The following is a 26,197-nucleotide window of genomic DNA, read 5'->3' as shown; positions in this document are numbered from 1 at the left end:
ATGAATAGTTTTGTGTGCCAGGATTCAGCTCGCACTTCTGCCTTGTATTCATTCATTCATTCATTCATTCATAGCTTTTATAAATCGTCCCTATACTAGTGTCCCTTGTAGTCAGGTTCTGGAACAAGTTACTAGATTTTTAGCTTCACTGATTTACCTTTCTGTGAAATGGATGTTTAGAGACTGGTCACTCCCAACATGGCAACAATTTCGTGACAGTGCCCTTCTCAAAACTCCAGAAGAGTCAACTAGCCCAAAAAGAGTAGAGATCCCTGGAACAGACAGATGTTTATGTATTTATTTATTACATTTATAAACTCTGGGCTCTTTGGCTGGTGTACAATCCAAAACAAATATATAACAATAAAATTCATATGATAAAAGTTAATACAATAAAAATTCATAAAGTAAAGTACAATATACTCTGATAGATAACAGTCAATAAAATTCCCTCAGGAATAGCAGTGATAAAAATACAAAATATTCATTCAGCAATTCTTAAAATGTCTTGTGAATAAAAACGTCTTTACCTGGTGCCAAACAGGTGTAGTTCTTGGGGGAAGCATATTCCATAGATGGGGTACAACTACCAGAAAGGCCCTTCTCCTGTTTGCCACCCCCTCACCTCTTTAGGGGGTGGTTCCTAAGAAGGACCTCTGTAGCTGATCTTGGTGGCTGGGTAGGAACATATGGGACTAGGTGTTCCTTCAGGGATCCCGGTCCCAAGCCATTTAGGGTTTTATATGTCATAACAAGCACTTTAAATTGGGCCCAGAGCTCAACTGCTAGCCAATGTAGTTGGTAAGGAATTGGTGTAACATGGGCATGCAAGCCAGTTCATGTTAACAAATGCAATGCTCTATTCTGAACCAGCTGATATTATCAATCATGACACGATTTTCACAATTCTTGTTGACAATCAGAGTTAAGCCTGATTCAACACCCTCTTGAAAACCTAGGATGGGTGAGAATGGGTAATTGAACCCATACCAAGAATCAACAGGCACACTATTTTTTCTTGATGTTTCCCTCACAGAAGTTAGATTAGGATACACTTGTTAACAACTAGACTGAGACCCCAGTTTCTTACTGGCATTGTAGGTCTTCATAAGAATAACACTCAGCTTATATTTGAATGCCATACGTTGGTCTCAATTCAAATCCCTGTGAGACCATACTGTTTACATCCCTCCTTTGGGATGATGTATAATTCATAACTGTTATCTGTTTTCTGTTAACCAGTTCAATCAATAAGAGGCCCTCTCCTCTTTTTTTCTATGACTGCTAAGTTTGCTCAGGAGTCTGTGGCGAGAGGCTTTCTCAAAAGCACTTGAAAGCCCAAGTAAATGATGTCTACCAAATCATCTCCGTCCACATCTTTACTGACTGCCTCAAAGAAGTTTAAAAGATTAGTGAGACTTACATTTGCTAAACCCATGTTGATTCTTTTTTAGTACAGTTTGCCTTTCATATGCTCACTGATTTTATCTCTGGCAATGCCTTTGACTAGTATACCAGAAACATACATTCAGTTGACTGGCCTGTAATTTCCTTGATTCCCCCTGACATCTTTTTGCTAACTGGCATTACGTTGGCTGTTCCACAGTCCCCGGTACAGAGGTTAATCTGAGGCGTATGTTTCATATTTATGTTAGAAGTTCTACAATTTCATATTTGAGTTTTTTAAGAACTCTAGAATGGATAATATCTTGACTTGGGTAACATCCTGATTTATTAACATTCAGCTTATTAATAAAATTGAAAACTTAATTGTTTGTCACCATTGTTTGCCTCAGTTCCTCAGATGCTCTTCCTGAAAACATTACTTCAAGCACAGGTGTCCTACCTACATCCTCTGCAGGGAAAATAGATGAAAAGAATTCGGTTTCCCTACAGTCTCCTTATTCTTTCTTAGTGCTCCTTTAACTCCATTGTCATACAACAATCCAACTGCCACCCTAGCTGGTTTCCTTCTTTCAATATATTTAGAGTGTGATACTATGCATGGTGTGGAGAAGAAAGTTCTACAACAACCAGCAAGCTGGGAATGCTAGGAGTTGATGGACTTTTTTCTGTTTAAATATATAAAGGATTGCACCCTTAAAAGATTTCTTTATTGTTGACCTTCGTATTGATAAAAAAATAAGCTTCTCAAAACACTACTTTGCATTTTTACAGTCTGCTGCATCTCCTTCATGCAACTTTTTGTTTGCATGGTGACTCTTTTCTGTTCTCATTTGGGCAAGACTTCTGTTTTATGAAGAAAGCCTTCTTTTCTCCTTTCACTTCTTTCATAGACTTGTTAACTATGTTGATAACCATTTCGACTTAGTGCGACCTTTCCTAACCTGTGGAATCCATTCTGGCAGAGCTCCTGTTAACATGGCTGGAGTGACCTCCATGCGTTTCGAAGAGATTTAACCCTATTGCCCCTCCCTTTCAACTTCCTTTTTAATATTATGGACAATATTCCTCAATGGAAGTCAAATGCGATTGGGTTAGACTTCTTTGGCAATTTTCCACTTAAATCTGGTAACACTATGGTCACTATTTCTAACCGGTTCAGCAGCACTCGCATCTTGTACAAGGTCCTAGGCAGCACCAATCAGGAATAAATCCAGGATCACCTCCCCTCTCTTTGATTCCATGAAAAAATCTGATCAGTTCCAAGACCATTCTTCTTGAAAGACACACCCATTCTCTATTAACATAGGAAACATGAGTACACAACATTCAGTAAATATAAACTATAAATGCAGCGACTTTTTATTGTTTTGTGGCTTTTGAGACATAAAGAATGCCTGATGGATCACCACAGTATTAATTTGTTCCAGCAGTTTTTTTTTTTTCTTTTTCTTTTCCAAATAACAAAAGCAAGCCAGATGGCTTTGGGAACTTCTAAGAATAAAGTGAACATGATGTGTGGTCTCTCTCTAATATTTTGTATTCAGCAGTAAACTACCAACATAAATGGAGGTCCAACTATCATGTTCCTAGTCACATTAAGAGAGAATAGGTCTAATTTACTTGTAAAACCATCTAATTGCAACTGCTTAATGTGGTGGAGTTCCAGTTTAGAGAAATGTCTCCTTATTCACCCCTTCCTATGTTTATAAACTTCTTTCGTATGTGCACATTGATCACCTTCACCCTCCCCACAAAAAAACCTGAGACGTTGGAACAGCTTTGACATTTTATAGAAAGTTTCTTCAATGCCTCGATCATTTCCGTTGCCCTTTTATAGAGAGTCAGTGCAGCCTTCTAACAAGCCTTATGACAGCTGTGTTTTACTTATGGGAGTAACCGAACTAAGACAATCTTGTGCACGCTTAGACAGGGGGAAAAAAAGGCCTACAACTCCCAGCATCCTTCCAGCCAGTCATGGTTGCTGAAGTAATGCTTTTTTTCTTCTTTTGGCACGCATAGGATTGTGCCCTCAGGCTGTTGCAGCAAAATCTAGAAAGTGTTGTGGCACCTTTGAGATGAACAAATTCGTAAGTCTTTCACGGTCGACTTCATCCGAGGCACGGAACATTATCTCAACTTGGGCAGATGCGTGCACGCCCTCTCATGGGGTATCCATTAGCCGTGCCTGAGGTCAGAGTGGGGTGAAACACAAGCCTGCTTGCCACCCAAGCGACCTATTTTCTATGGTGTAGCGGAGAAAGGGCCGGTGGCCGCTCCTCTGTATTCCAGTGAGCGGGCTCTCTAAGTTCTATCGGGATTTGCGGCGGCGACACGTTCGCGTGGGGGCGACGAAATGGTTTGTGCCAGACTTGCCTGGGATGCAGGAGCCTTCCAGCGCCGTCCGTCCAGCTGTCTGCCTGCGTTTTTAATAACGTTACACAGTATATTGGCTTGCAGGCTCTTTTTGTGTGGGTACACCGTAGCCCAGTGCTACAAATGCTAAGTTGCATCCCGCTCCTCGCGCCCCGGTTACAGTTGCCATGGCTTCTCGTAACACCCCCTCTTTACATTGCGTCCCTGCCGCCGCGCGCGAGCGCGGCTGACTCCGAGCGGGGCAGCCGCGGCTGCGCAAGGCGGTTCTGGCTGGCTCGAAGCAACAACAGCGCCGCGCCTGGTCACGTGCCACTGCCGAGCCCGCGCTTTCGCCCTCCCCCTCTGCGCGCTCTCTCTGCTCCGAATGTTGTGAATAAAATGCGCCGTTTGTTACACCCCGGCGGCGTGGGCGGTTCTTAAAGGGCCAGAGACCTGGGGCCTTGGGTACCCCTTTTACTTTTCTCGGCTCTGCTGGGAACGCGGGGATGATCGCAGCTGCTTGGGAGCGTAGAGGAAAACAAAGAAGCAACCGGAAACAGCCGCGGCAGCTGTGGGGGGCGCGGGCACAGGGCCCAGAGCGGGCGCCCACGAGCAGCAACAAGAAAGGGTTATTCAGACTGCAGTTGCACCCAGAGGAACGGAGCAGGTAGGTAGGTCCGGGCTGCGAGGCGGGGGGTGGGGGGACCGAGAAGAGGAGGGGCGTAATTGTATGCATTGAGCTGGCGATGCAGGGGTTGGGAGGAGAGGGAGGGTCGTGCGCCTAGGACAGCTGAGCTGCAAGCCTCCCGATGGATAAGGCCCTTCGAAACCACAATAAAGAGATACAGATCCAGACCCGCCGTTGCTCGGCCTGTATTGGGGCTGGGCGGGGAGGGGGGCACTTGGAAGATAGCTCTTGCAAACTGCGGCTTTGCTCTAACAGCAGTGCAGCCCGGGGCATTTCCTCTTCTTTAACTGTGGACTGCACCTGCAGCACGCGGGGTGTGCGGTTGATCATGTCTTCTCGCTTCCCCTGCTAATTGCGAGGTGCCGCCGCCTTCTCGGTTCCTTTTTATGTGTGAGCGCCCTAAGCTAGAACATCCCGAGAGGACCAACGTTTAAGGCGATCGTTGCTGCGAATAACGGGGTGCAGCTTGGCTTGTTGGAAGCTCGGGTAAGGCGAGCTCTTCCTGCTGACACGTGCTGCCCCTTCTCGATGCTGTTGATGCCTTTGTCTAGGGGCGATAAGGAGGGTCACCCCTTCTGCAGTTTTGGGGGACGGGGCTTCGCTGGCTCCGATTGCGAAGGGTAGATGTGTATGTGGATCTGTGTCTTCCCTTGCTTTTCCGTTTTGGCTGGAGCAGGCCGGAGGATGAGGCTGCCTCGGCTCTCTTTGTTATTGCTTTTGTTTCGCACGGAGCACATGGCCTGTGATCTTGCTGCTCTTAAAGTTACAGATCCCCAACCTTAGCACAAACGAATCGATTCTCGAGTCCTCGGGTCGGGGAAGCCCCCTCCGGGGCCTCAGTCCCTTGATACAGCAAAGGCAGAGCGGGGGAGGGGGAGAGAAAGTATGGTAACTCCTGGATGAAAAACAAACTGCCATTGCCTAGCCGGAAGAATTGCCCAGCTGTATGTTGTAGGCTCAGCCATAAGGTGCAGAATTTATTCTGAGCAGGAGTTGGCAGCTGTAATGACAATATTCCAAAGTGGAAAGTGGCCTGTGTGTTCTGTGCCCCCATTGTGGCTTTTGAGGATGATTTAGCACCTGTGTTCTAAGAACGAGTTCCTGAAGGTGAAATCAGGAATAAAAAGGAACAGTGGTGGGAAAGCGGCAAGGTCTGTAATTCTAAACTTGCCTGATTATGCCTAGGCCATCCTGGCAACTGCTCCCCCCCCCCCAGTATGTTAGATTGGGGCTCCCATCATCCCCACTCAGCCTAGCAAATGTGGGCTGAAAATGATGGAAATAATAACCCAACATGCCTGGAGGGTAGCATGCTCTGAAGGAGTGGTCTTGTGCATTTGTTGGGCAATTCTTAAAGCACAAACCAGCTTTCTGGTGCATAGTAGTGTTTTTTCTTTGAGGACCGTGTGGCCCGTGCTGTCTGTCTTCCCTACTAGAGGGTGTTAGAAGGGCATTGCTGCCATGGCCTCTGAGAGGCCAGTTTTGCAAGACCGTTCTTCCAAATATATTTGCCCCATTTTCAGTTTTGCTCCTTGAAGAGAGTGCTTAAAAAGCTCTGTCAAAACCCTCTTGGGACAGCCTCTCCTGGGCAGGGATGCAGGCACTAGTAAGACTGGATTACTGCAGTGTACTCCATGCAGGGCTGCCCTGGAAGCGAGACCTCGTGCAAGATGCAGCAGCCTGCATGCTTCCAGGAGTTGTCCCTTTTCAGCATGCCTCTCCTTCACCAGAGCAACAGCAGTTGCCTGCTTACTGCTAGGCTAGGTTTAAGGTTCTGGTACTAGTGTGCAAAGCCCTAAACAACTCGGGACCAGGATACCTGAGAGGCTGCCCTTTCCTCAACCAACCTGCCTAGTTGCTGAGGTGACTTTCTCCTGGTGGTGCCACATGGCCCCATGGCCCAAGTGGAGTGCACCAGGAAAAGACTACAGCGTGATCTCCGCTTCCCATGGAACAAAGCTCCCTGTCTTTGGAGGTTGGGCAGGCACTGACACTGTGTTGTTTTCAGTGTCTGCTGAAGACATATTTGTACCTGGAAAGCTTATTAGCCATGGTTTTAACGTAACCATGCTTTTAATGTGTTGTGTTTGCTTTTTCCTCTTTTAGCTGTTTACCACCCCAGAATAGAGTGGTTCACAAATACTGTAAAGAAAGAAAGATTGTCCTCAAAGTTTTGGGGTGCTGTTTCAATGAGCACTAAAATGGTGTTACAGACTGTTCTCAAGTCTGTCCCACCCCAGCATCTGTACAAATAAAAGGACTGAGTTGAAAATCTAGAAGGGCCCAAAAATGTACCAGGAAGTAAAAGACCATGCCTGGTTGGGTTTTGGAGTTTTAGCAAATAAAGTGGGAGGTGTCTGCAGGTGGCAGAGGAAAAGAATCTTAATTTGTTGGAAAAATTTGTTTGCAGCGTTACTATGTAAGACTGACCAATGTGAGGGGAAGCGGAAGCTGCCTAGTGATAGTAGTACTTGACACCATAGAATTCCAGACCTTGAACCATGGAAGTCCTGATTTTGCAGCGAAAATCTTTTTGCTGACTTACAGATAAATGATGCAAATGTTCACAGCTTTAGATGTACATCTATAAATATGTCAGTGAAACCATGTAGTTCAGCAACATTTCATTTAAACAGGGTTATGTCCCATTCTTACCCCAATTTACAATTAACCTCTCATTAGTAGTTAGGCTAAGCAGTTAGGTTGTTTAACCCACAGTTAGCCTATAGTGTCCAGGTTCAGATGTCAGGCAGCAAGACCCAATTGAGGTTTAATATTCAAAACGGCTGCAGAATTTATTATAAGGGTTATTATTTGTGTTTCCTGCTGAAAATAAGAAGACATTTTTGTAGTCAAATAGAGCAGCTGAGGAAATGATTGCTAGATGAGCATTAACATAGTGCCGCAGCTGGAAAAAAGTCGCATTTATCTTGGTTAGGGCCACTTGGAGATGTAGCTAGGCTAGAAGAGGTAATTGAAGAAGTCTTTAGTCTGTATCCTGATGTTTCAGTGCTTTGCTGTAATACTGTACATAATTGACCAGTGACATTATTGTGAAGAATCTCGCTAGTTGACATACTGTTGACTGTGTCTTTGTGGGTTATGCTGATCAGTGCAAATCTTGTTTTATTATGTCTGTTAACTCTATTTGAAATGCTGGAGCGCTTTTATAGCAATGGCCAGCCAAGGAATGTTTAGATGAATTGGTACATTGTTAGGCAGCAGAGAGTCATTAATGATGGAATCTAGGAGTTTGATTTGTGATCAGTAGCTGCAGTAGAGTTGATGGTTGTGATAATAAAAGTGTCTTCTCCCTACTTCTAGTCCTGCTGCACGGCATCAGCCAATAGGATGTTTTACAAACCAGGCATGGAGAATGACAGACAAGCAACTTCAAAAGCATAGTGTTATCTTTAGGATAACGATATCAGCCTTTTACCAAGTTTGATCTTTTTATTTTTAATTGCCTGAGTCTTCTCTTTCCCCTACTCCTCACTGTTCTGTCCATGCCTCCCCCAAATGGGGAGGGGCTGAACAGCAGCACCCATTCATGTGCCCCTTCACCATTTGCTTCTGAGCAAGGCATAAATATATGGAAACAACCTTTCTAGTGGTTTCCAATCCCCAAAACAGCTGTAAGCAGCTGTGTCTAGAGCAGGAGCAGGCAACTGTGGCCCTTCATATGGTTTGTCTGACAACTCCCATCGGCCCTAACTAGCACAGCCAATGGTGAGGGCTCATGGGAGTTGTAGGCCAAAACATCTGGGGGCTACAGACTGCCCATTCCCGGTCTAGAGTTTCCCTTTCCAAGCCTCCATTACAGGAGAAGAAAAGAGCTGCTGCTTACTTGCCCAAGGGCAGACCTTTGTGGTTTTTGCTGAAAGTACGATAAGGACTTCCTGATTAAAGCAAGCAGCAGCAACAGAAAAGGCAGTTCTAGCCCTCATGGGTGTTGAGAGGTGTTTGTCAAGGCAAAGGCTGTTATTTGTGTAAAATACTTAGAAATGAGTGGGAGAGTCTTCCTTGTAACGAGGGCCACCTTTTCACCCTGTAGAGCTTTCTAGCTTTATGATTCTCAGTCCTGACCTGAACAGTATTTTTCTTTGCTGTTTCTTACCACTATATGAGAAATGAAAGAAATTTCTGCTTTTTTTCTCTTTGTGATGCAATTTTGCACTTAGGACTGAGTATGCAACAACCTCATAATGTTGCCATTTCATATTGAATTAAGTTGTCGTTTGGTGTATCAGTCTGGATAATAATCAAATAACATATTTGCATAACTGATTCCATTTGTACTGAAGTTTGAAGGATTTGTCTTTACATGGTCTTGCATTTTAATTTTTAATTTTCATTTAGCTAAGGTCTCTCTTCATAGGATTCAAAAGAGAATCGGGGCAAAGGTCTCAGTCATATACTGCTGATATATGCTTATTTAAATGGAAAGTTTAGCTTCTTGCTGATCATTTCTGAACAGGAACAACCTATTTGGGTTACAACTGATTTAGCATAGTACGAAAAAGTTGGTGCATGTGTCTGCTGTGTGTACATCAAGCTTCTAAGATAACAATTTGTTTGGCTGCTTGTGGCAAGTGTATCCAGTGTGAACTCTAGTTAGACTAGAGCTGATGTAAATTAGAATAACATTAAATACAAACCAGAATTTTCTGCACATAGAAGTTCTGCACACTTCTATTTTGCACATAGAAGCAATGTGTTTTTCTGAATGCATACATGAAAAGGTGTGAGTGTAGATACGGGCATCTAAAACCACTGAACATCCAAGAGAATGTTAGCAGGGTCATAATTAACATGGCTTAGTCAAGTGATAATCACGATGCTCACAATATGCATATCAAGGTAAGGTGGAATTTGTCTTAGGAAGGTGAAAAGTTTATTGACTGAAGTCGTTAATCCCATGCTCTTTCTCCTCTCTTTTATAACCGTCCCGGGCCTTGCATGTTGCAGATGCACATCCTAACTCTTTGGCACTGCCCAGCTGTGCCAGTGTAGGGTGAAGATGAATTGCACTATGCTGGTGCAAGGACACTTCTGTGCAATTATATTCCTTGGCAGAGAATTGGATGGCACTTTCGGGTTTCTTTCATTGCAAGCAAACCTGCTTCTTTCCGTAGTCACTCAACTCTGCAGTGGTAGGCTATGTTTTTTTTCTCCTACAGGCAGCACAGACCTATGTCGGGTGGTTCCTCCTAGAAAGAACTTTCTCATTCAATAAAACAGGGAGAAACAGGTGGCTGAAGACAGATGGGTAGTATGAGAGAACAGCAGGCACTGCTGATCAGCAAGACAGGTCATCATCTCCGTACACTTTGTCCTGCTGGTGTGCTGCAGCTGAGCCAAAAGGTCTGGACTCCATAGAACAACCTGGCTTCCTCCAGATGTTTGCCCCAGCAGTGTCTGGGGTGGCAGGAGTTGTATCCAGCAAATGTTGCAGGCACCGTAGACTATCCAAAGCTGTTATAACAGCATTGAGCTTCTTGAATATAGTATGCTGCAGATTGTTCATGTAGGACCTTTAAAATCACAAATTCCCATTTGGAACTAAGCAGCTTGTTCTAGTGGGGAGCTGAAAAGCCCATTACCATAACTTGCACTTATCTGTGATGTTGTGTGCTCCTTCTGCAATGCTTGAGCATTGTCCTGTTTTTTCTAAAATTAAATTAGCATCCCAGGCTCACTGCTAACTTGTCAATTTCACGTCCCCACCCATCAACAGTAACCGTAAGAGATTGCCTTCTAGCACTAACCGGGATGAGGGACTGTCGGCCCATGGACCAGAGATGTCCTGCCAGGGGTTCCTCGTCTGGCCCTTGCTGTTATCTCTAAGCACCATTCTAGCAGAATAAATGTTTTTTGTTGAATTAGCTGGGAGTAGCACAGAGCAACTGCTACATTGGCCTCTTGGAGCAGTTTCTTAAACCAGGGTATCTGACTGATGCATGTATATAAGCATGGCTATTGGGGGGCTTTTTCTGGAGGAACATGTGTTTTAGGGAGGAGCATTTTACAAATTCAGCTTGGTTTGGGAGAGCTGTAGTATGATTGCAAGGATAGTGTCTTTAGGGAAGACTTGGTGAGCATTGGGTGGAGGTCCATTTGTCAGAGTATTGGGTGGCTGGAAATGCATGGAGGACACGCATTGTTGCAAATGCCCAGAGAACTCTGGCTATTGGGCGGTACAGAAATTAATAATAAATACATGTTCGTTTTCTGAATGTCTATATATGGCATTCCCATATGTTTGCTGAAGGATAGAATAGTGTTGCTTGGGCTGTGGCTGTGTCAAGGATCAAGCTCCTAAAAGTTAGAAGGAGGTAAAGCTGTCAAGCAGACCCCTTTAAAGCAAATGTAGCATGGCCTGGGAAGAAACACACATTGTATTATCCAGAAAAGCATGTCCCTCCTAGAGATTTTTTTGAGACTTTCTTCCTGCATATGTAAAAGAAACTGATGTCGGCTTCCAAAGTACTCCTTGCTCTTTTCTGTCATATGTGAGCCTACAGGCTTCTCTGCATTCCAGTTTTCCTTCAATAAATTACAAGGAGAGGTCCTTCTCCCCAAATGGAGATGGGTGGTGACGGTTTCTCTTGATAATATGCCTTACTGTGAGGAGGGTGGAATGCAGGCTATGAAAATCAGGCTTGAGTAGATGTATTATGTGCTGCTCTCTGAGTTGATCTGTCTTTGTTCTGTGAGCCTTCCTAGGTGAGTCATGCTTCTGGTGTGGGCATCACTGTTGGGGCAGATGGCGATTCTTCCATACCCTTGCATAATTAGTGGGATGTATGCATGATTAACAGTATGCAGACATGTTACAGGATGTTGGTATGAGATTCTTGAGCAAGATGCCAAAGATTTCCATTGTTTGAGAGCGAAGAGGCAGGAGCTACTTCTCCTTATGCCCTCATGAAATTTGCAGTTGATCTGTATCTATAAAACAAGTGTCCTGTGAGACAAAGGACATTCATACCTGTCCACTTCTTGTGATTGATTTTTAAAAGCCAAGCAGAATGTTTGCATTCTGTGGCAGAGTTGGAGAACGCTGTCCAAATTAATAGTAGCCGGACATGGGCCCTATATAATGTGGTTCAAGACCTCGAGAGTTTGGCAGGAGTATAGCATTGAACGTACTACTTAATTCTCTTTCTTCATGCTATAGATCTTGCAAATCTAATCCACTTCTTTATCAAGCTTTTGAAAACTTTTTCTATGATAATCCGTTCAGAAATTGTGGAATGAAGAGCAGATAAAATCTAGCATCGACATGACTAGGATGACAGATTGAGGTCATCCTAGTGAAATGAATGGGAAATAACTTTGCATTGATTAACTTAAAGACACAATCATTTCAACGGTTCTACTCTCTACAGGACCATATCGGATACTATGCACAGTTTCCACAAAGTTTCCATCTTTGGCATATTTTATGATCTGAAAAGCTCCTTGTGGCTGCTCAGTGCTGACTAGCTTTCCCTAGCTAGCTCCCCTGCAGATGTTTTGGATTACAGCTCCCAGCATTCCTGAACATTGGCTATGCTGGCTGGGAGCTAGGTCTGGTGACAGGTTAAGTCCAAAATATTTGGAAGGCACCAGGTTAGGGAAGGCTGCGTTAGAAGGTACAGTCAAACCTCAGCTGTCACGGGTTTAACTTTCATGGATTTGATTATTCATGAGCTTGCCATCAATAATTAAATGGGAATATTTTTGGAGTGTTGTGGCCTACTGCAGAAAATTGCAGGTGACATGTGTAGACTAGAAAATAAAAAAACTAGAAAAAGTTTAGTAAGTCATGAATACATAAAATATATGTATTATCAATCTATTATATCATGTACTACCATAAATGTATATACAAATGTATTATAAAAAGTTTTAGTGCACTAAAGAAATGCAGACGATGCAGTCTTCTTGGGGACGCCACACCCTGTCTCCGTACTAGCCAGCCTCACTCACATGTTTGGTCTCTCAGTGGGTGGAATACCTTGCGTTTCTTGCAACTTTTTGCATCTTTAAAGTGCAATAAAATATCAACTGTAATCATGAGACTCACCCCAACCTTATCCTCACATAGACATAAGGTGAGTGGTATTTTTAAAATGAAAAATGTTTTTCAGTTAACGGGTAGGTATACACACCAACAGCATAGGCTAACACAGAGAGAGGGGAAGGGAGGGAGAAGTAATCTAGTACATGTATGATCAACAGTATTTAGAGTTAAGGTTTGGGGGTGGCCTAGAGATATCTGCAGTTTTTCCACTTTTTTGGGAGTCCTACGTCCCTAATCCTTGCAAATGTGGAGGTTCAATTGTACTCCCAAAGCTATCTGGTGAAATTAAAGAAGTCATGTTTGGATAGTCATCACTGCCAAGGTAAATTCAGGGTTACAGTGGGAGACATTTTTCATCAAAAAGCAGTGGGAAAATGCAGCTGATGCTGAAGCGCATTCTGGTGAAATACATATTTAAGTTCCTTTTGTGCTGGTAAAAAAGTGAAGTTTGCTTTATAAAGAAAACAGAGCAGTGGCTAGCCCAGGCCGTACTTGGGACTCCACCACTGCTGTAACCAAGTGGGGCTTTTTTTATGCTTTTAAAATAAACAAGTGCTCTTTTAGAGTGCATCTGGCCAATTTAACTTGCTCTGTTATATAACTGGAAAGAGTTTTCTTTCTATGCTACACAAATTGTTTGCCATACCTCAGACTGAACCAAGAAAGTACTTTGTAATGTGGAAGCTGGCAAGTGTGAGTTGTTAAGGCTCTTGGTCTCCACCTGCCAGTTCAAAAGACAACTCTTCTCTGTCCATGTGTCTCTCCTTACCCCAAAACCTTGATTAGTAGCAAGGCCACTGGGAGTATATTTTTTGTTCTTCGATTTTCAGAGGTCAGCATGCTCTTTTTCCAGTTTTAGTTCCATAAATAGGGCAGTAACTGATGTTTTGTGTTCTCATCCTTGGAGTACAATCTTGCAAGCTACAGTGACCGGCTTTAGTGGTGTGACTACTGCAGCCAGGTTTAAAGCAGGTGGAAAGGGGTGCAGGTAAAAAAGCACCAAAGGGATACATCAGGTGTGTATACTCTGAACCCTACCCTCTGTCTTTCCCTCCTCAGCACCTTCACCCAGGCTGTGATGGTTGCAGAAGGTGGAGCCCAGCTGCAGGAGGAAGGACTGTGTGGGTAAGAGCAGTGTGTGGGAGAGGGGGCGTTTACATGCACTGCCTTCAGCCCCCCCCCCCGGCACTTTAAACTAGACCAGGGGTCCTCAAACCTTTTCAGCAGGGGGCCAGTTGAAAGGTGCTGGCGGTGGGCACTGGCTGGCGAGGCAGTGCCAGCGGCGGGTGCGGGCAGCCTGCGTGGCTGAAGCTCTCCGGGCAATTCACAACAACTAAAGCAAGAAAAATAGAAATGATTAAATAAGGATCATGTATTTTAAAACACTGTTAAAGCATCAGAAAGATAGCATAATCATTAACAGACTTGATATATAGGATAGTTACTCAATTGTTATTATGAAACAATGAAATTAGCCTCTCCTTTGTTATTATAACTTTTGTTTTTGCATTATTAATTGTATTTATATCCCCCATTCTTCCACAACAGCCCTGTGAGATAGTTGAGGATGAGTGATGGTGACTGCCCCAAAGTTACCCAGTTAACTTCTTGGTGGCTTAATCTGAATCTTGCCATTCCTAACCTGACACAGTAATCCAGCAGTATTTTGTCATTACACTTATATCCTATCTTTCCTCAAAGAGGTGGTGGCTTACCTGATCCACCTTCTCATCATTTTCCCTCAAAACAGCCCTGTGAGGTAGATTAGAATGATAGTCTGCACAAAATTGCCTGGTGATTATAGAAACAGAGCGAGTCGGAAGGAATCTCCCGGGCCATCTAGTCTGACCCCCAGCTCCACTCATGACATGCCTACCATGTACCAGCTTCATGGGAGCAGGGGGACTAGAGTCCCAGCCCCTACAGTCCTAATTCAGCAACTAGAGTTTATGGAAATTGTAAGCAACCGGATGACCTCCAAAAGCGTTTGATCTAAATTCCAATAAATTCAGCTGACATGGCTGATGACCAGGGATTACGGGAGTTTTAGTCCAAAACATCTCTGTGGTAGGCACCAGGTTGCTTACCCCTGTGTGCACTTTGACCACTTTAAATGTTAGGTAAAAATTCTATGAATTTTATTAATTTCATAGCAATCTTTTTTTTACTGTTATCCTTGAGAAACAAGTGTAGCCTATAGCTGTCACCTTTTAATTTTTTTTAATGAAAATCAACTCTTTAAGAACCAGTGTTTAAAGTTTTAAGGCTTTGCTCTGTTGGTAGCAGGTGCCCCTGGCATCATGACTTCATGGCACAGTATGACAGTGGGTGGGTGATTGGCTGGCTGGCCAGTCAGTCAGTTGACTGGCATGCTGTCCTCTTGACTCCCGACATTGCCACATGGCTCTGCCCTTCAGCCACAGCACTAGACTCTTTGGGAGACTACAGTGGGCTGCAGCCCAGTTAGCCCTCACTTAACATGCTGTTTATTGTGCCGTAAAACCAGGCTTTTAACAACTTGTCTGTGTTTATAGCTTACAAGATTGCTGTCTTTTCTTTCTTCTGCAAGTGGAAAGAATAACACAGCTGAGCTAGTTAAGAAAAGTGTTGTTGAAGGCCTGTTGAGAATATGATGACATGGTAGCTAGGCAAAGCAAATTACAGCAGTGACCAAATGTTCCCATGGATGGAACGGGGGCTGCGTTCAAGAAAGTTTACACTTGAATGCATTTGGATGTGTGGTAGGTGTTGGGGTGATGAGGATAAGTGGGAATCAGAAGTGGAAGGTGGCCGCTCTCAAAGTAGGGGTTCTGTGTTGTAGGCCCAGCACTGACTGTGCCTGATTTTTAAAGTGTCACTAAGCTCACCGGCTTAGCAGCCTTTGCATGAGGCTATTCCGGTTGTGGTCAGGGCTGGAAGGAATGTACGGTGTGGTATTCATTTGGTTGTATGTATGCATTCGGTAATCGTGGTGGTCTTAATACGACTATGATGCTCTGTATTTCAGAACCTGGCTGTGGTCATGCCTATACTCATTAAGGAGGTCATAAAGATGCACTAACAGCAGCTTTTATTAATTTGGTTCATATGCTTGATCAGAAATAAATGTGAGAGATGGACTGGCACAGTGTTATTCAGGGAGTAAAAACTACAAATTTCAAGTGAGGCTGTCTTTGCTATTGTGTGCCTGTGCATACAGCCGTCATGTGGAGAGAAGCAGGGCTCTTTGACCTCCTTTCCATGTTGCAAGAGAGGGGAGCAGAACAGCTGCAATGCTAGGAAACAGTTTTTGGGGCTTCTGAGTGTAATCTCCTTTGCTGGCGGAATAGAACAGATGCATTCAGTTTGGGGAATAGCCCGGTATCTGCTACCTCCACGGTGCTGCAGCCAGGCCGTGCTCTGTCCTCTTTCACATCGGCTCACTTCCTGTGTGGTGACCTGGTGCCTGCAGGCAACCCTGCCTGAAGGCACAAGGGCTGATGCAGCAGCACCCACTGGTGCTAGCTGCCACCACCAGGAATAAAACAAACTCATCAGTGCCCAAGCACTCTTGGTCCCTTGGGAACAACTGTAATAAATAATTATAACTGGCCAAGGATGCCGCTGAATTTCTTTGCGCATGACGTCTCTGCAGCCCACCTGTGTCCTTGGGAAAGTACAGCTAGATTGTAGGCTGCGCTCAGCATGTTGCATGTACTCTGAGTGTTGAAGCAGCATAGTCTGACCCAGAAATGTGGCACACCTCTTGTGAGCCTCCCCCATTTTACCCCTGTAGCACACAGTCTGGGTTTTGGTGAAAACCCCTAAGTCTTTATTAAGGATTCAAGCAAAACACAGAATAGGAAAGGGGATGGTTGGATTCTAGGCACAAAGGAATGCTCAGATTAGAGAAGCATATCGGTTTCAGTGCACAAAGCAATAAGCACTTCACAGCAACAAAGCAGTGGGAAGGACTGATTAGCTACCACAGCCCCACACTAAGTTGCCTGCCGTGCCTCGTGAAGATCCACTGTGTCCGTCATCACTATGCCCTTTCTCAGTGAGGCATCTCTCGGCTGCTCTCCCCTCTTGCCTAGTTGGAGATACCGGATGAACCTCCTGCGCTTTGTCTGCCAACTGTCTAGTAAGGGCTCATTCCCGGCTCTGAGATGGATGCTGGACAATTCTTATTGTTCAGGCACCTGGATAGTTTACTAGTGAATAAATTGGCTAAATGGGGGCCTGCAGATGACCTCAGCCAAGTCATCTACATTGGAAAATGAAAATTTCCATCTCATGGGTATGCATAAGACAGTATGGTCTGGCTAAGTAGGCTGTTCCAAGCCCACCGTGACACCCTGTACCAACTCACCTGTGAAGCTTTCTATGTATGTATGTATGTGTCATTGTCTTTATGTATGTGCAGAGGAAGATTACTTGCTCCAGGTGTCAGCTCTGTGGCTCCTTCCAGAATGCTATCCTATATGACTTCCTGACTTTTTTTTTTTAATTCAAGGAATTCTATGTGGTTTCCCCCTCCCTCCCATTTTATCTTTCCAGCAACCCTGTGGTGTAACTTAGGCTGTAAGGCTATGACTAGCTCAAAGCTACTCAGTAAAAACTACAGCTGAGCAGTGATTTTTACCTGGGCCTCTCCACCCCCAATCCAGTGCTCCTATCACTGCACCACAATGGCATTCTTCCCAGACCTGTTCTGTAATAGATGGGCTTAGCTCTGCATCTATTTTTTTCTTGGTAAGCTTCATGACCCTCCAATTATTTCACATTTTACCAAATATGGGGCACTATTATTTGTAGCATTCATAGGCTGAATCAGAAAGCCTGTGAAAATAGACAGATATGGAAACATCTTAGGACAAATGCATGCAAGGGAGAAGACTAAAGCAGAGTTGCTCAGTTGGGGAAGGTGGGTGTGGGAGACTCTGTTCAAAGACCTTTGGGCCACTTTGACATGTGCACCGGCTGTTCTTGAACTTGTGAATCTTGTTGTATTTCCAGTATTGTTTCCTTCAGGTAGTATCCTCTGCTACTCTAGATGTGGTATGAATGAACAAGCACTCATTTGTCCATGTGTCTGGGCAAACATAACACACATGTGGCTTCCTGCCAAGTCTCTTCCAAATTGACTTTTTTGCCATTTGGCATTTGTCCATAATGGTAAGGGTGCCATACAGTGGTTACCAGTGAATCAGAGCTAGCTTATTTGCACCTGGCCAGTTTTATGCATCAGGATGCCTTTCAGATGTTTTGGATGACAAATCCCAGAATTCCTGATGACTGGCTATGGTGGCTGTGGCTAAGTGAAGTTGAGGTCTGAAACATCTGGAGGACAGCACATTGCCCTGTTTAGTCTTTCTCCTACACATAAGGAAAGGAAGTGGGGCTGTATGTGGTACCTCTCCCCCTCCCTCCCTCCTCCTGCACATGGAAGGCAATTCCTGCAGCAGAGAGCTTCCTCTATCTTGGCGGGTCTCCCTGGGATGATAGAATCCTGATTTCAGGGACAGAGCTAGCATTCGCTCAAGGCAAATGTCTCAAAAGGGTTCAGATTGGCAGCTGAATAAATGAGTGATATGCAGCTATGCGGCTGAAGAGGTACATTGCAGAGCTTTGGGGCCTTTTTACTTTATTAGTTATGTCTTAGGCTTGATCCACAGTTTGCCCCTTCAGCTCAATTGGGACTAAGTAACATTTATTTCCTGTGCTCCCAGTACTGTCTCCCTCAGTGACTGTTTCACCAGATCATCTTAATTATAGAAGACATAGTTCCTGAACTAGCTTGCTTTCTTATTTTTTCCCCATCCCCATTTTCTTTTGTATTGTGTCTATTCGATCATACAGTTGTGTGGAATGATCTCTATGTATGCATGTTTTTAATTTTTGTACAGTCCTTAGAATTTTTAAAAGAAATAATAGCCTGTTTTTGCAAATGTGAAGTTTTGCAGTGCTGGATTCCATCATTCTAGTAGGAGCTGAGCTGTGCGCATACTGGGCAGATGTACACTAAGCACCCTGCAAATAAGCTACGGTGAGTTGTTTGTGGAATAACCTGTGGCAGATCGCTCAGGCTTGCTGTGGCTTGTTCTTCCCCTCCTTCCCCCTTAGTCTTCCAGACAGCTTTGGCACTTCTCTTAGGGGATTTTATTGCAAGATCTGTCTTTGTCTCCCTGTCCCTACTCCAGTCACTGCCCCTTTGCATTTTCCAGTGTCCTATTCCCACCCTGAGTGCCTGAAAAAAATGTAATTTCTTTTTATTTTATTTGCCTGTCTTACAAACACTTGCACACTCATGGCAGACCGATATGTAGAGCCTGTGTTCCAAGTTCCTTTTCTTCTGTCTGTGGTCTTTGCCTCTTCTCTACTCGTGGTATGCTCCGTGGTGCAAAAGCAAATATCAGTAATGTTGTGGGAGCAGGCTTCTGCCTTGTGGTACCCTTCCTCAGCAGAGTCCCGGAGCCACTCAGGCAGGAGACAGCGCCCTCTGCATGCCCAAGCTGCCCTCATAGAAGTGCTGAGCAGTTTAATGCTGCCATGTTGCGCACTGGAAAAACATCACAGCTGTGTTAATTCCTGGGACTTGTTCTGAGGTCATCTGGAGGCAGGAGCTTTGCAATCTGGGCAGAGTGGGAGGCATCTGCCTGCTCTGTTTGGGTCATTTGCCAGCTGCGTGCTTAGCACAACATGCATCCCTTCCATTAATGGTGATGAAATTGATGCAGTTGATGAGATGGGGCAGAAAAATACAAAGCTAAGGAGCAAGGGGCAGGAGACCTTCTATCATAGTGATGTCCATCACTGTTTGCCAGTGTCCTTGTGCTCAGTTCTTTCTTCTAAGCAGGGTGAGTTCTGGGAACAATCCGACTCTTACGCAGCCAGAGACTAGGCATTCAGGTAGATGGTGCCCTAAAAAAATAAGAGTGTGACCCCCCCCCGCCGCCCCCATGCCAGCAGCCTTACATTTGTATGCATTTGCAGGATCTGAACTGCAAATTACTCTCTCCTGGAGGAGAAGCAAGCTTGTGGAAAGCATGCAGAACAAGCAGCGTCATGTAGTGGTTAGAAGGATGCACTGGGGAGCCCCAGGCCCAGATCTTTACTCAGCCACCAAACTGGGTGAGCTTGGCCATTCACTGTCTCCCTGCTTAATCTACACTGCAGGTTGTTGTGGGGATGGAGGGTGGGGGAAACAGGTATGCTGCTCAGAAGTCCTTGGAGGAAAGCAAGATAAGGCCTGCTATGTGGAAAGAGATCGTGAAAAAATGTGGTAGGGAAAACAATGGATAGGGAGGGGAGTTCAAAGCGGAAATTTCAGAACTATTGGAGATAAATGCTCTCCCTGCATTCTTAGATACATGGTGGGAGGAGAGATGTAAAGCTTGGCCTGTCACTGAATAAACATGAAGCTCCCCTCCACCCCCCCCCATCTGCTGCTGTACTGTGGCCTATCAATGTTTCAGCCCCCATTGCTGCCCCTGACGTGAACTGGGACTGGTTGACGCCTCTTTCTGCTTCAAAGCTCTAGTTCAACAGCTATTCCATCACTTCCTGCAGGTTCACAAGAGCTGGTGTGCATTTGTGTTTGGCGCCTGAGATCCAGCCTCACCTTTTGTCTTTCCAACATCCCCAATGCGACCATGGGAACTCGCAGTGAATAGGTGGCCTCCTTCTGACCCCTTTGACCAGCGTCGATTCCCAGGGGGAAGTTGTGGCAGCCCCGCACACCTCAGGAGAAGGTATGGCACATCTTTCTCTAACTATGTGCGAAAGGTTTGCGGGGCAATTCCAGAGGTTTCTTATGCCTGCTTTAAAATGCATACTATATGTGCACTTCTACGGAGATTTTTGCTTCCAGCTCTGGGTGTGAGAGCTGCTAGTGAAGGGGCATCTGTAATTTCCAAAGAAATCCTTATGTAAATATAGATGATAACACTGCATTTGATAAACCAGCTAACAGGTTTGGGTGAAATGCTTTGCATACCGCTACCAGTCTTCCCGTCCTGTAAATCTTCACCAGAAGGCTTTGTGTTGACTGTAAAGAGTCAACCATTATGCTGTTAACACACAGCATGTAAACCATAAGTCATCGCTGGTGAGGAGAGATCGGAAATAGGTGGGGAATAAGCACATGTTCCTTGGATTGTGCGATTACAAGGCATTTGTTGAGATATCGGAACAAATTAATGAGGGACTGCCTGAAGGAACTTAAATCCAGAGCCCTGGTCGTTTTCATTGCTTCCATGAATATCAAATGTACAGGCTGGAAGATGCAGAAGAAAAGATGGTGGGGTGGACACATTTACAAGAAGTCTGGTGCTTATTCTGATAGCCCGGCCATCACTTGAAAGCATCCATAACAAGCCTGTGTTTGACATCCCTCGGATTTCTTTGCTCGCCTTAGAGCAGGGATGGGGAATGCGTGCCTTCCAGATGTATTTGATGTGGCAGCTTCCGTTATTTCTCATTGTTGCCCACGCTCATGGCTGCTGAGGGGAGCTGTACTCTGGCAGCATCTAGGGATTCGTGCATTTTGCTGCCCCTGCTATATAGGGTAGTGAGCAGGCTTTGCTCCTGATGCTTTGGATCTGCCATGTCTGGAAAGATAACGGAGGCTGGAGGAGGTTGGCAGAACTCTATCTCTCCTTTCCAGATAATGGGAGGAACAGTTTTGTTTAGCACGCCACAGAGGCTGATCAAACCAAAATTGTGGCCATAATGACGCCACATAGCTTACAATGTTGTGACTGAGCCTGTGTCCTAATTTTGCTGTATCAACAGTTGGTTCCTTCACAGACACCCCCCCCCCCATGTTGAACCACTGGCCTAGTCCAGCTTTAAAAACGGATGTATTTGTAACTGAGAGCACAGCACAGATAACTGGCTGGCCCCTGGGGTCACCCCTCTATATTTCTCTCCCCACAACTGGCTCCACAGCCCTCCTACCCGGCACCACTGGGGCCGACGTGAGCGACCTCTGCAAACTCTCCTAGCCCAGGATGCGAACTACTTGCACCCGGCTTTTTTCCAGCAGCAGCAGCCACTGCCACAAGTCCCCGTAGATGAGCACTCGGCGTACGTTCTGGCCACCACGCCACCACGAATGCTTCACCCGGCTGCACACCCACCCCACCAGCATCCATTCATGGTGGATCTCCATGAGCAGGTAGGGATTGCAGGTGGGTTGTGGGTGGGAGGCAATGATGACTGAATGGTATAGGAGGTGTATTCAGAATGCCATCAGTTCCAGCTTCTGGAATCTTGCCCTCCCAGTGGATAAATGGCTTGGGAGTTTACCGGGGGCAGGTAAGTTGTGGCTCTCCCTCACTAGAGACATGCAAAAAGCATCTGGACAGTCATCTGAGTGGGATGGTGTAACATGGTGCCCTGCAGTAGCAGGGGGTTGGACCCGATGGCCTTCTGGCCCCTTCCAACTCTACTGTTCTCTGTTTCTAGGTGTAGGCAGCGTGGTTCTACAGGTTCTGGTCCAGCCCTGGGCACCTGTCTTGGTGCTCACTGAAGTGCCATACCTCTTCCATTTAAAAGAAAAATGAAAACATTGTCATATTAGCTAGTGAGATCTTGGTGAAACAGGTTTCTACTGGTGCTGAACATTATGGATTTCAAGGGATTATTTAATGGGTTGGAACTCATATTCAATCCCTGCCTTGTTACTTGGCTTTTTCCATACCTCCCATTGCAGCTTTGTTGTGCTCAGGGGCTCCAAAAGGTTACTTAGCCCTTGCCTGAGGCCTTGAGTTGGCCAAGGAAGCCAAACCAATTCTGGGGAAACACTTCCTCTCCCTGTGTGTTCCTTCCATGAAAGAGGCGGAAGGATGCTTATGTTGGACGTGCCCAATACCGGGCATTCCTACAGAACTTTTGCCGTGGGAGATCTGAATCACTGTTGATGTGGATCCTTCCGAAAACCTTGCATCTGTGGTACAGTCAGCACATCCTGTTACTGGATTGACAGGGCAGCAGTTCAAGCCCCTCCAAGGTCAGAGAGCATCAGCAGGTGTTGAGTGGATGGTCCTGCTAACATATGAACTCACACTGGCTATTTAGTTGGCCGGTTTTACAGCTTGCAGCTCACAAGAGGTCCTGTCGCGCAGTGGTAGAGCACACGCATTCGCATGCGCTAGGCTCCAGGCTCAGGTCTTAGTGTTCCCAATTAAAAGGTTGAGGAAGCTGGAGAGACCAACAGGGCAACAGATGAGGCAGCCTTGTATGTCCCTGCTTGTGAGGACCAGGCTATATTTGTCTGGATTTTTGGGAAAAAAGCCTAAGGAGGCCTTTGCTGCTTTCCCCATTCTGTATGTAGGACCTTCTCCATTGTCTTATGTGAAACCATGTCCCTTGGCATTGATGTAGCTCGAAAGGCAATTCTGCAGCAAGCAGCCCTCTCTGAGATGGTACCCTGTGCTGCAACTCTCAGAGCCTAGCTGGCTGGAGCATGCTGGGAATTGTCTAACACATCCGGAGGGCACCTTCTCAGGGAAGCCTGGGCTATGTTGTTGTTCTACTTTCCTTGACTATAGTCATATGGTTCACAGTACTTTGTTAGCCTGCAGTATTCCTTTTGGGGCCAGGTCAGAGCACTTTATTTACTTTTTGCCCAGGCATTTGGGCAGAGAAAACCTGCCGTGGGCTGGTGGGGATTCAGGGATGGAGGGGGCTGCATTCCAGCCCAAGCCCAGCTTGTTTCGTGCTGGTAGGGAGGAGGGAGCAAGGGCCTTCCCTCCATGTGCCCCCTCACTCCCCCCCCCCTTTTACTTAGCTTGTACTCTCTTCCTCAGGGCAGTCCTGTGCCAGGAAGATGCCTTCCCAGGGAGTGCAGGATTGCAGTTTAAATTGTTTTACTTCAGCTGGTTAAATGGTTTAGATCCTGTTTGTGTTCATTTTGTTTTAATGTTGCATTGGCATTAAACCTTTATGTATACCTCTCCGCAATCCAGTTTTGGATGAAAGTGTGGTTAAAATAAATAACTAAATATTGGAGGTTTTGCAGGCTCAAGGATATTTTGGGCAAGAGCTGAGGAAATTGAGGGAGAGGGGGTGGGGTGAGTAAGCAGGAAATGGCTCAGGGAGCAAGCCCTGCCTGCACTGAGGACCTGGAGCACATGCCCAGGGAGGAGAGGTATCGTGTCATCTGGTCCTACCCCAGCATGTCCTAACCTACGGGAGAGCCTGTGCCTGTCCAGATGATTGAGAGCAGGCTCCTCATTCCCTTGGATGGAGTCTGCATGGGCCTAGTTCATACATGTGTGTGCACCTTTCCACAGGGAATGCTGAAAACCACTAGGAGTGGGGCCAGAGTCAGCCCGAGAGATTCTGGTCAGTTGGGTGTGTGGCCAGGTCCTCCTGGATTATAGACCAAATGGGAAGATCTGCACATAAGCTCTAAATTCTTTAATCCCACAGCTGTCTGGGCTGGAAACATCTTTATAAAACTAAAATATGGGTTCTCAGAAATTGGTGCCAGCCTTCATATTTCATGGCACAGAATATAGGAAGAGCACCTGTCTGAGCTCATAATGCTTCAGATACCCGTGCAGGCCCTGTTCCCATGGCAACATCTCCACGATGGTGGCCGGCATTCTGGAGGACAGCTGTCAGGTCCAAACCATCAGGGATATGGCTCCTGATAGGTTAGGCCTCTGGCTTGTTAAACTGGCATGTCTTTCTGTGGCAGGTAGGAACTACCCACCCTCAGACAGCTTCACGGAGAGCCGCTAAGTGCCAGAGTTCCTCTAACCTTAATTTGTACTTGGATCTCTTTTGCTTTCTTATTAATGAGTAAGTGTGCAATACCCTGATTTGGGTTGGGAGCTAGTGGACCAAGAGGGAGAGATTAGAACTCCCCCCACCCCCCACTATTCGCTTCTGGAAATCCTGCTCATTTACCCTGCCCAAGGGAGTGAGAAAGAAAAGAAAGGCCTCCAGTGATGCAGCTGACGTCTGCTTCCCCTCCTTTCCAAAAATCCCGTGTAAGCTTGCATTATGGTAGAGTGTGTGCTGTGAATACTGTGATGCTTCTGGACTTCAGATATGTGCCTCTGCTGTTATGCATTGTTCCCCAGGGAGCAGGCAGCACATGGCCGCTGTGCTTCAGATGACGGCCTGCACTGGTTTATCCTGGCCTGCCTGAGCAGGCCTGATGAGGGTGCCCTCTTGAGCAGCGTGCAGCAAAAAGCACGCACCTTTTAAAGCAGGGCTGTAATGCCCCAGCTTGGAATCCAACCCCCATAGCCATTGAAACAAAGTGGTGTCGTGTGTTTTAGGGAGCAGTGGGCCGAGCATGCCAGAGTGAGAGATCTTGGGAAAAGCCACAAATCCCAAGAGAGGGACCTAGACATGGAATGAGGAAACCGTTAGGGTTGTGTCAGAAATACCACGTGCACGTTTCACAGTACAAAATTGCTGATGAAATACAGTGTATGGAAGAAGGCCCCAAAATTTAAAAGTTTCTTAAGAGAAGGTTCCACAAACTCCAGGGGCATGGTGGGTTCAGTAGTCACAGTTCACCTCAGGAAATCTTCACTGAAAGCCAATTTGGATGCAGAGCCTCAGCCATTCCTAGGGCATTCAAAGGCTGGTAGCTTCTCAGTGGAGTCTGAAATGAACTGACTGAAGATTCAGTCTGTAATTTCATCGTATTTGAACCTGAAGGCCATGATAGAAAGGATCCTCAAGTGATATCCTCCCAGATTCACATTCAGCATCTAAGTCTTTGGATTTTGGAAGCAGTCTTCGATTTTGAAAATGCCTCTTTGCACTGAAAGTTATCAGAAGCTCTGTGGTTATCCTAAACATGTCCCATTGTATATTTGTATGGCTTTAACAAATTGCCTTTGCATTTTGTCTCTGATTTGTTAGCTCTAGTGTTTCACATTGTCGGTTGGTTGCTTTGCTGGGTTTTGTTATTTTGAGATAACTCTTTTTGCATTCTTGCCTGCCAGAGAGAGGGAACCTGACAGCCCTGCTGGGTCGGTGTGTTCTCTCTAACACCATTGGCTGATGGAGCCCTCTTCAGACCTGAGACTAGCTCATCCCCTTGTGATGTTGCTTAGCGTAAAATCTATGCTGGCAGACTTAACTGGGGGCTATGCCAGGAAAGGGTAAGATAGATTGGTGATGTAGATGCAAGGAGATGTGACTGGAGCCTGCTCTGTACCTCTCTCCCCTCCAGGTGCATCAGGGAGCGGTCCCTCTCTCCTACACGGTGACCACCGTAACAACGCAAGGCTTCCCCATTCACACTGGCCAGCACATCCCTGGTTGCAGCGCACAGCAGCTCCCAGCATGCTCAGTGATGTTCAGCGGACAGCATTACCCACTCTGCTGCCTCCCACCCCCCGTGAGTCCATTGGCATGGGGAGAGCAGCCCAGGGTAAAGTCTTGTTCTCCAACTTGGGGAAGTATGGCCACATTGTTCAGTGGGCTTGCCACCTGATCAGCCGGGTCCGTTTCACTTCCCGTGTTCTTAAGACGCTAGGATCGATTGGTTCCCTGCCGGTCTTAGGATAGGATCACCTGCTGCCAATTGGCACGTGCCCTTTTCTAAAGCCAGACTGGGGTCATCTGCCCTTCAGATAGGACACTCTGGTCCTGGGTACATGGCATGTGGTATTCTCACAAGGACTTTCTCTCTCTCTCTCTCTCTCTCTCTCTCTCTCTCTCTCCCC

At 45.8% G+C, this 26,197-nt stretch overlaps 1 protein-coding gene and 1 long non-coding RNA gene across 5 annotated transcripts in view; one reads left to right on the top strand and one right to left on the bottom strand.

Annotated features, from left to right (window-relative positions):
- Positions 1-284: 284 nt before the first annotated feature.
- Positions 285-4,009, bottom strand: LOC123034023. Its single transcript, XR_006416680.1, has 2 exons — positions 3,476-4,009; positions 285-2,701 (listed from the first exon to the last, which is right to left on the bottom strand). It is a non-coding gene; the product is annotated as an uncharacterized LOC123034023 (long non-coding RNA).
- A 147-nt stretch (positions 4,010-4,156) lies between these two features.
- RNF44 (ring finger protein 44) overlaps positions 4,157-26,197 on the top strand; it is a 42,233-nt gene continuing 20,192 nt past the window's right edge. For 2 of the 4 annotated variants that reach the window (XM_044451049.1, XM_044451048.1), the window contains exons 1-5: positions 4,157-4,426; positions 18,453-18,543; positions 20,067-20,248; positions 21,447-21,675; positions 25,702-25,869. In XM_044451049.1, the coding sequence (XP_044306984.1) occupies positions 20,142-20,248; positions 21,447-21,675; positions 25,702-25,869 (504 nt within the window). In that variant the 5' untranslated portion in view covers positions 4,157-4,426; positions 18,453-18,543; positions 20,067-20,141. Of the gene's footprint in view, positions 4,427-18,452; positions 18,544-20,066; positions 20,249-21,446; positions 21,676-25,701; positions 25,903-26,197 lie in introns of all 4 variants that reach the window. The other 2 variants (XM_044451051.1, XM_044451050.1) reach the window with 2 other exon arrangements.

This window comes from Varanus komodoensis, unplaced genomic scaffold (assembly GCF_004798865.1).
Source record: "Varanus komodoensis strain SLA01 unplaced genomic scaffold, ASM479886v1 scaffold6_1, whole genome shotgun sequence".
In the NCBI taxonomy this organism is placed as follows: domain Eukaryota; kingdom Metazoa; phylum Chordata; class Lepidosauria; order Squamata; family Varanidae; genus Varanus; species Varanus komodoensis.
Note: the sequence above shows the minus strand (reverse complement) of the source record. Positions and strands in the feature narration are given on the sequence as shown.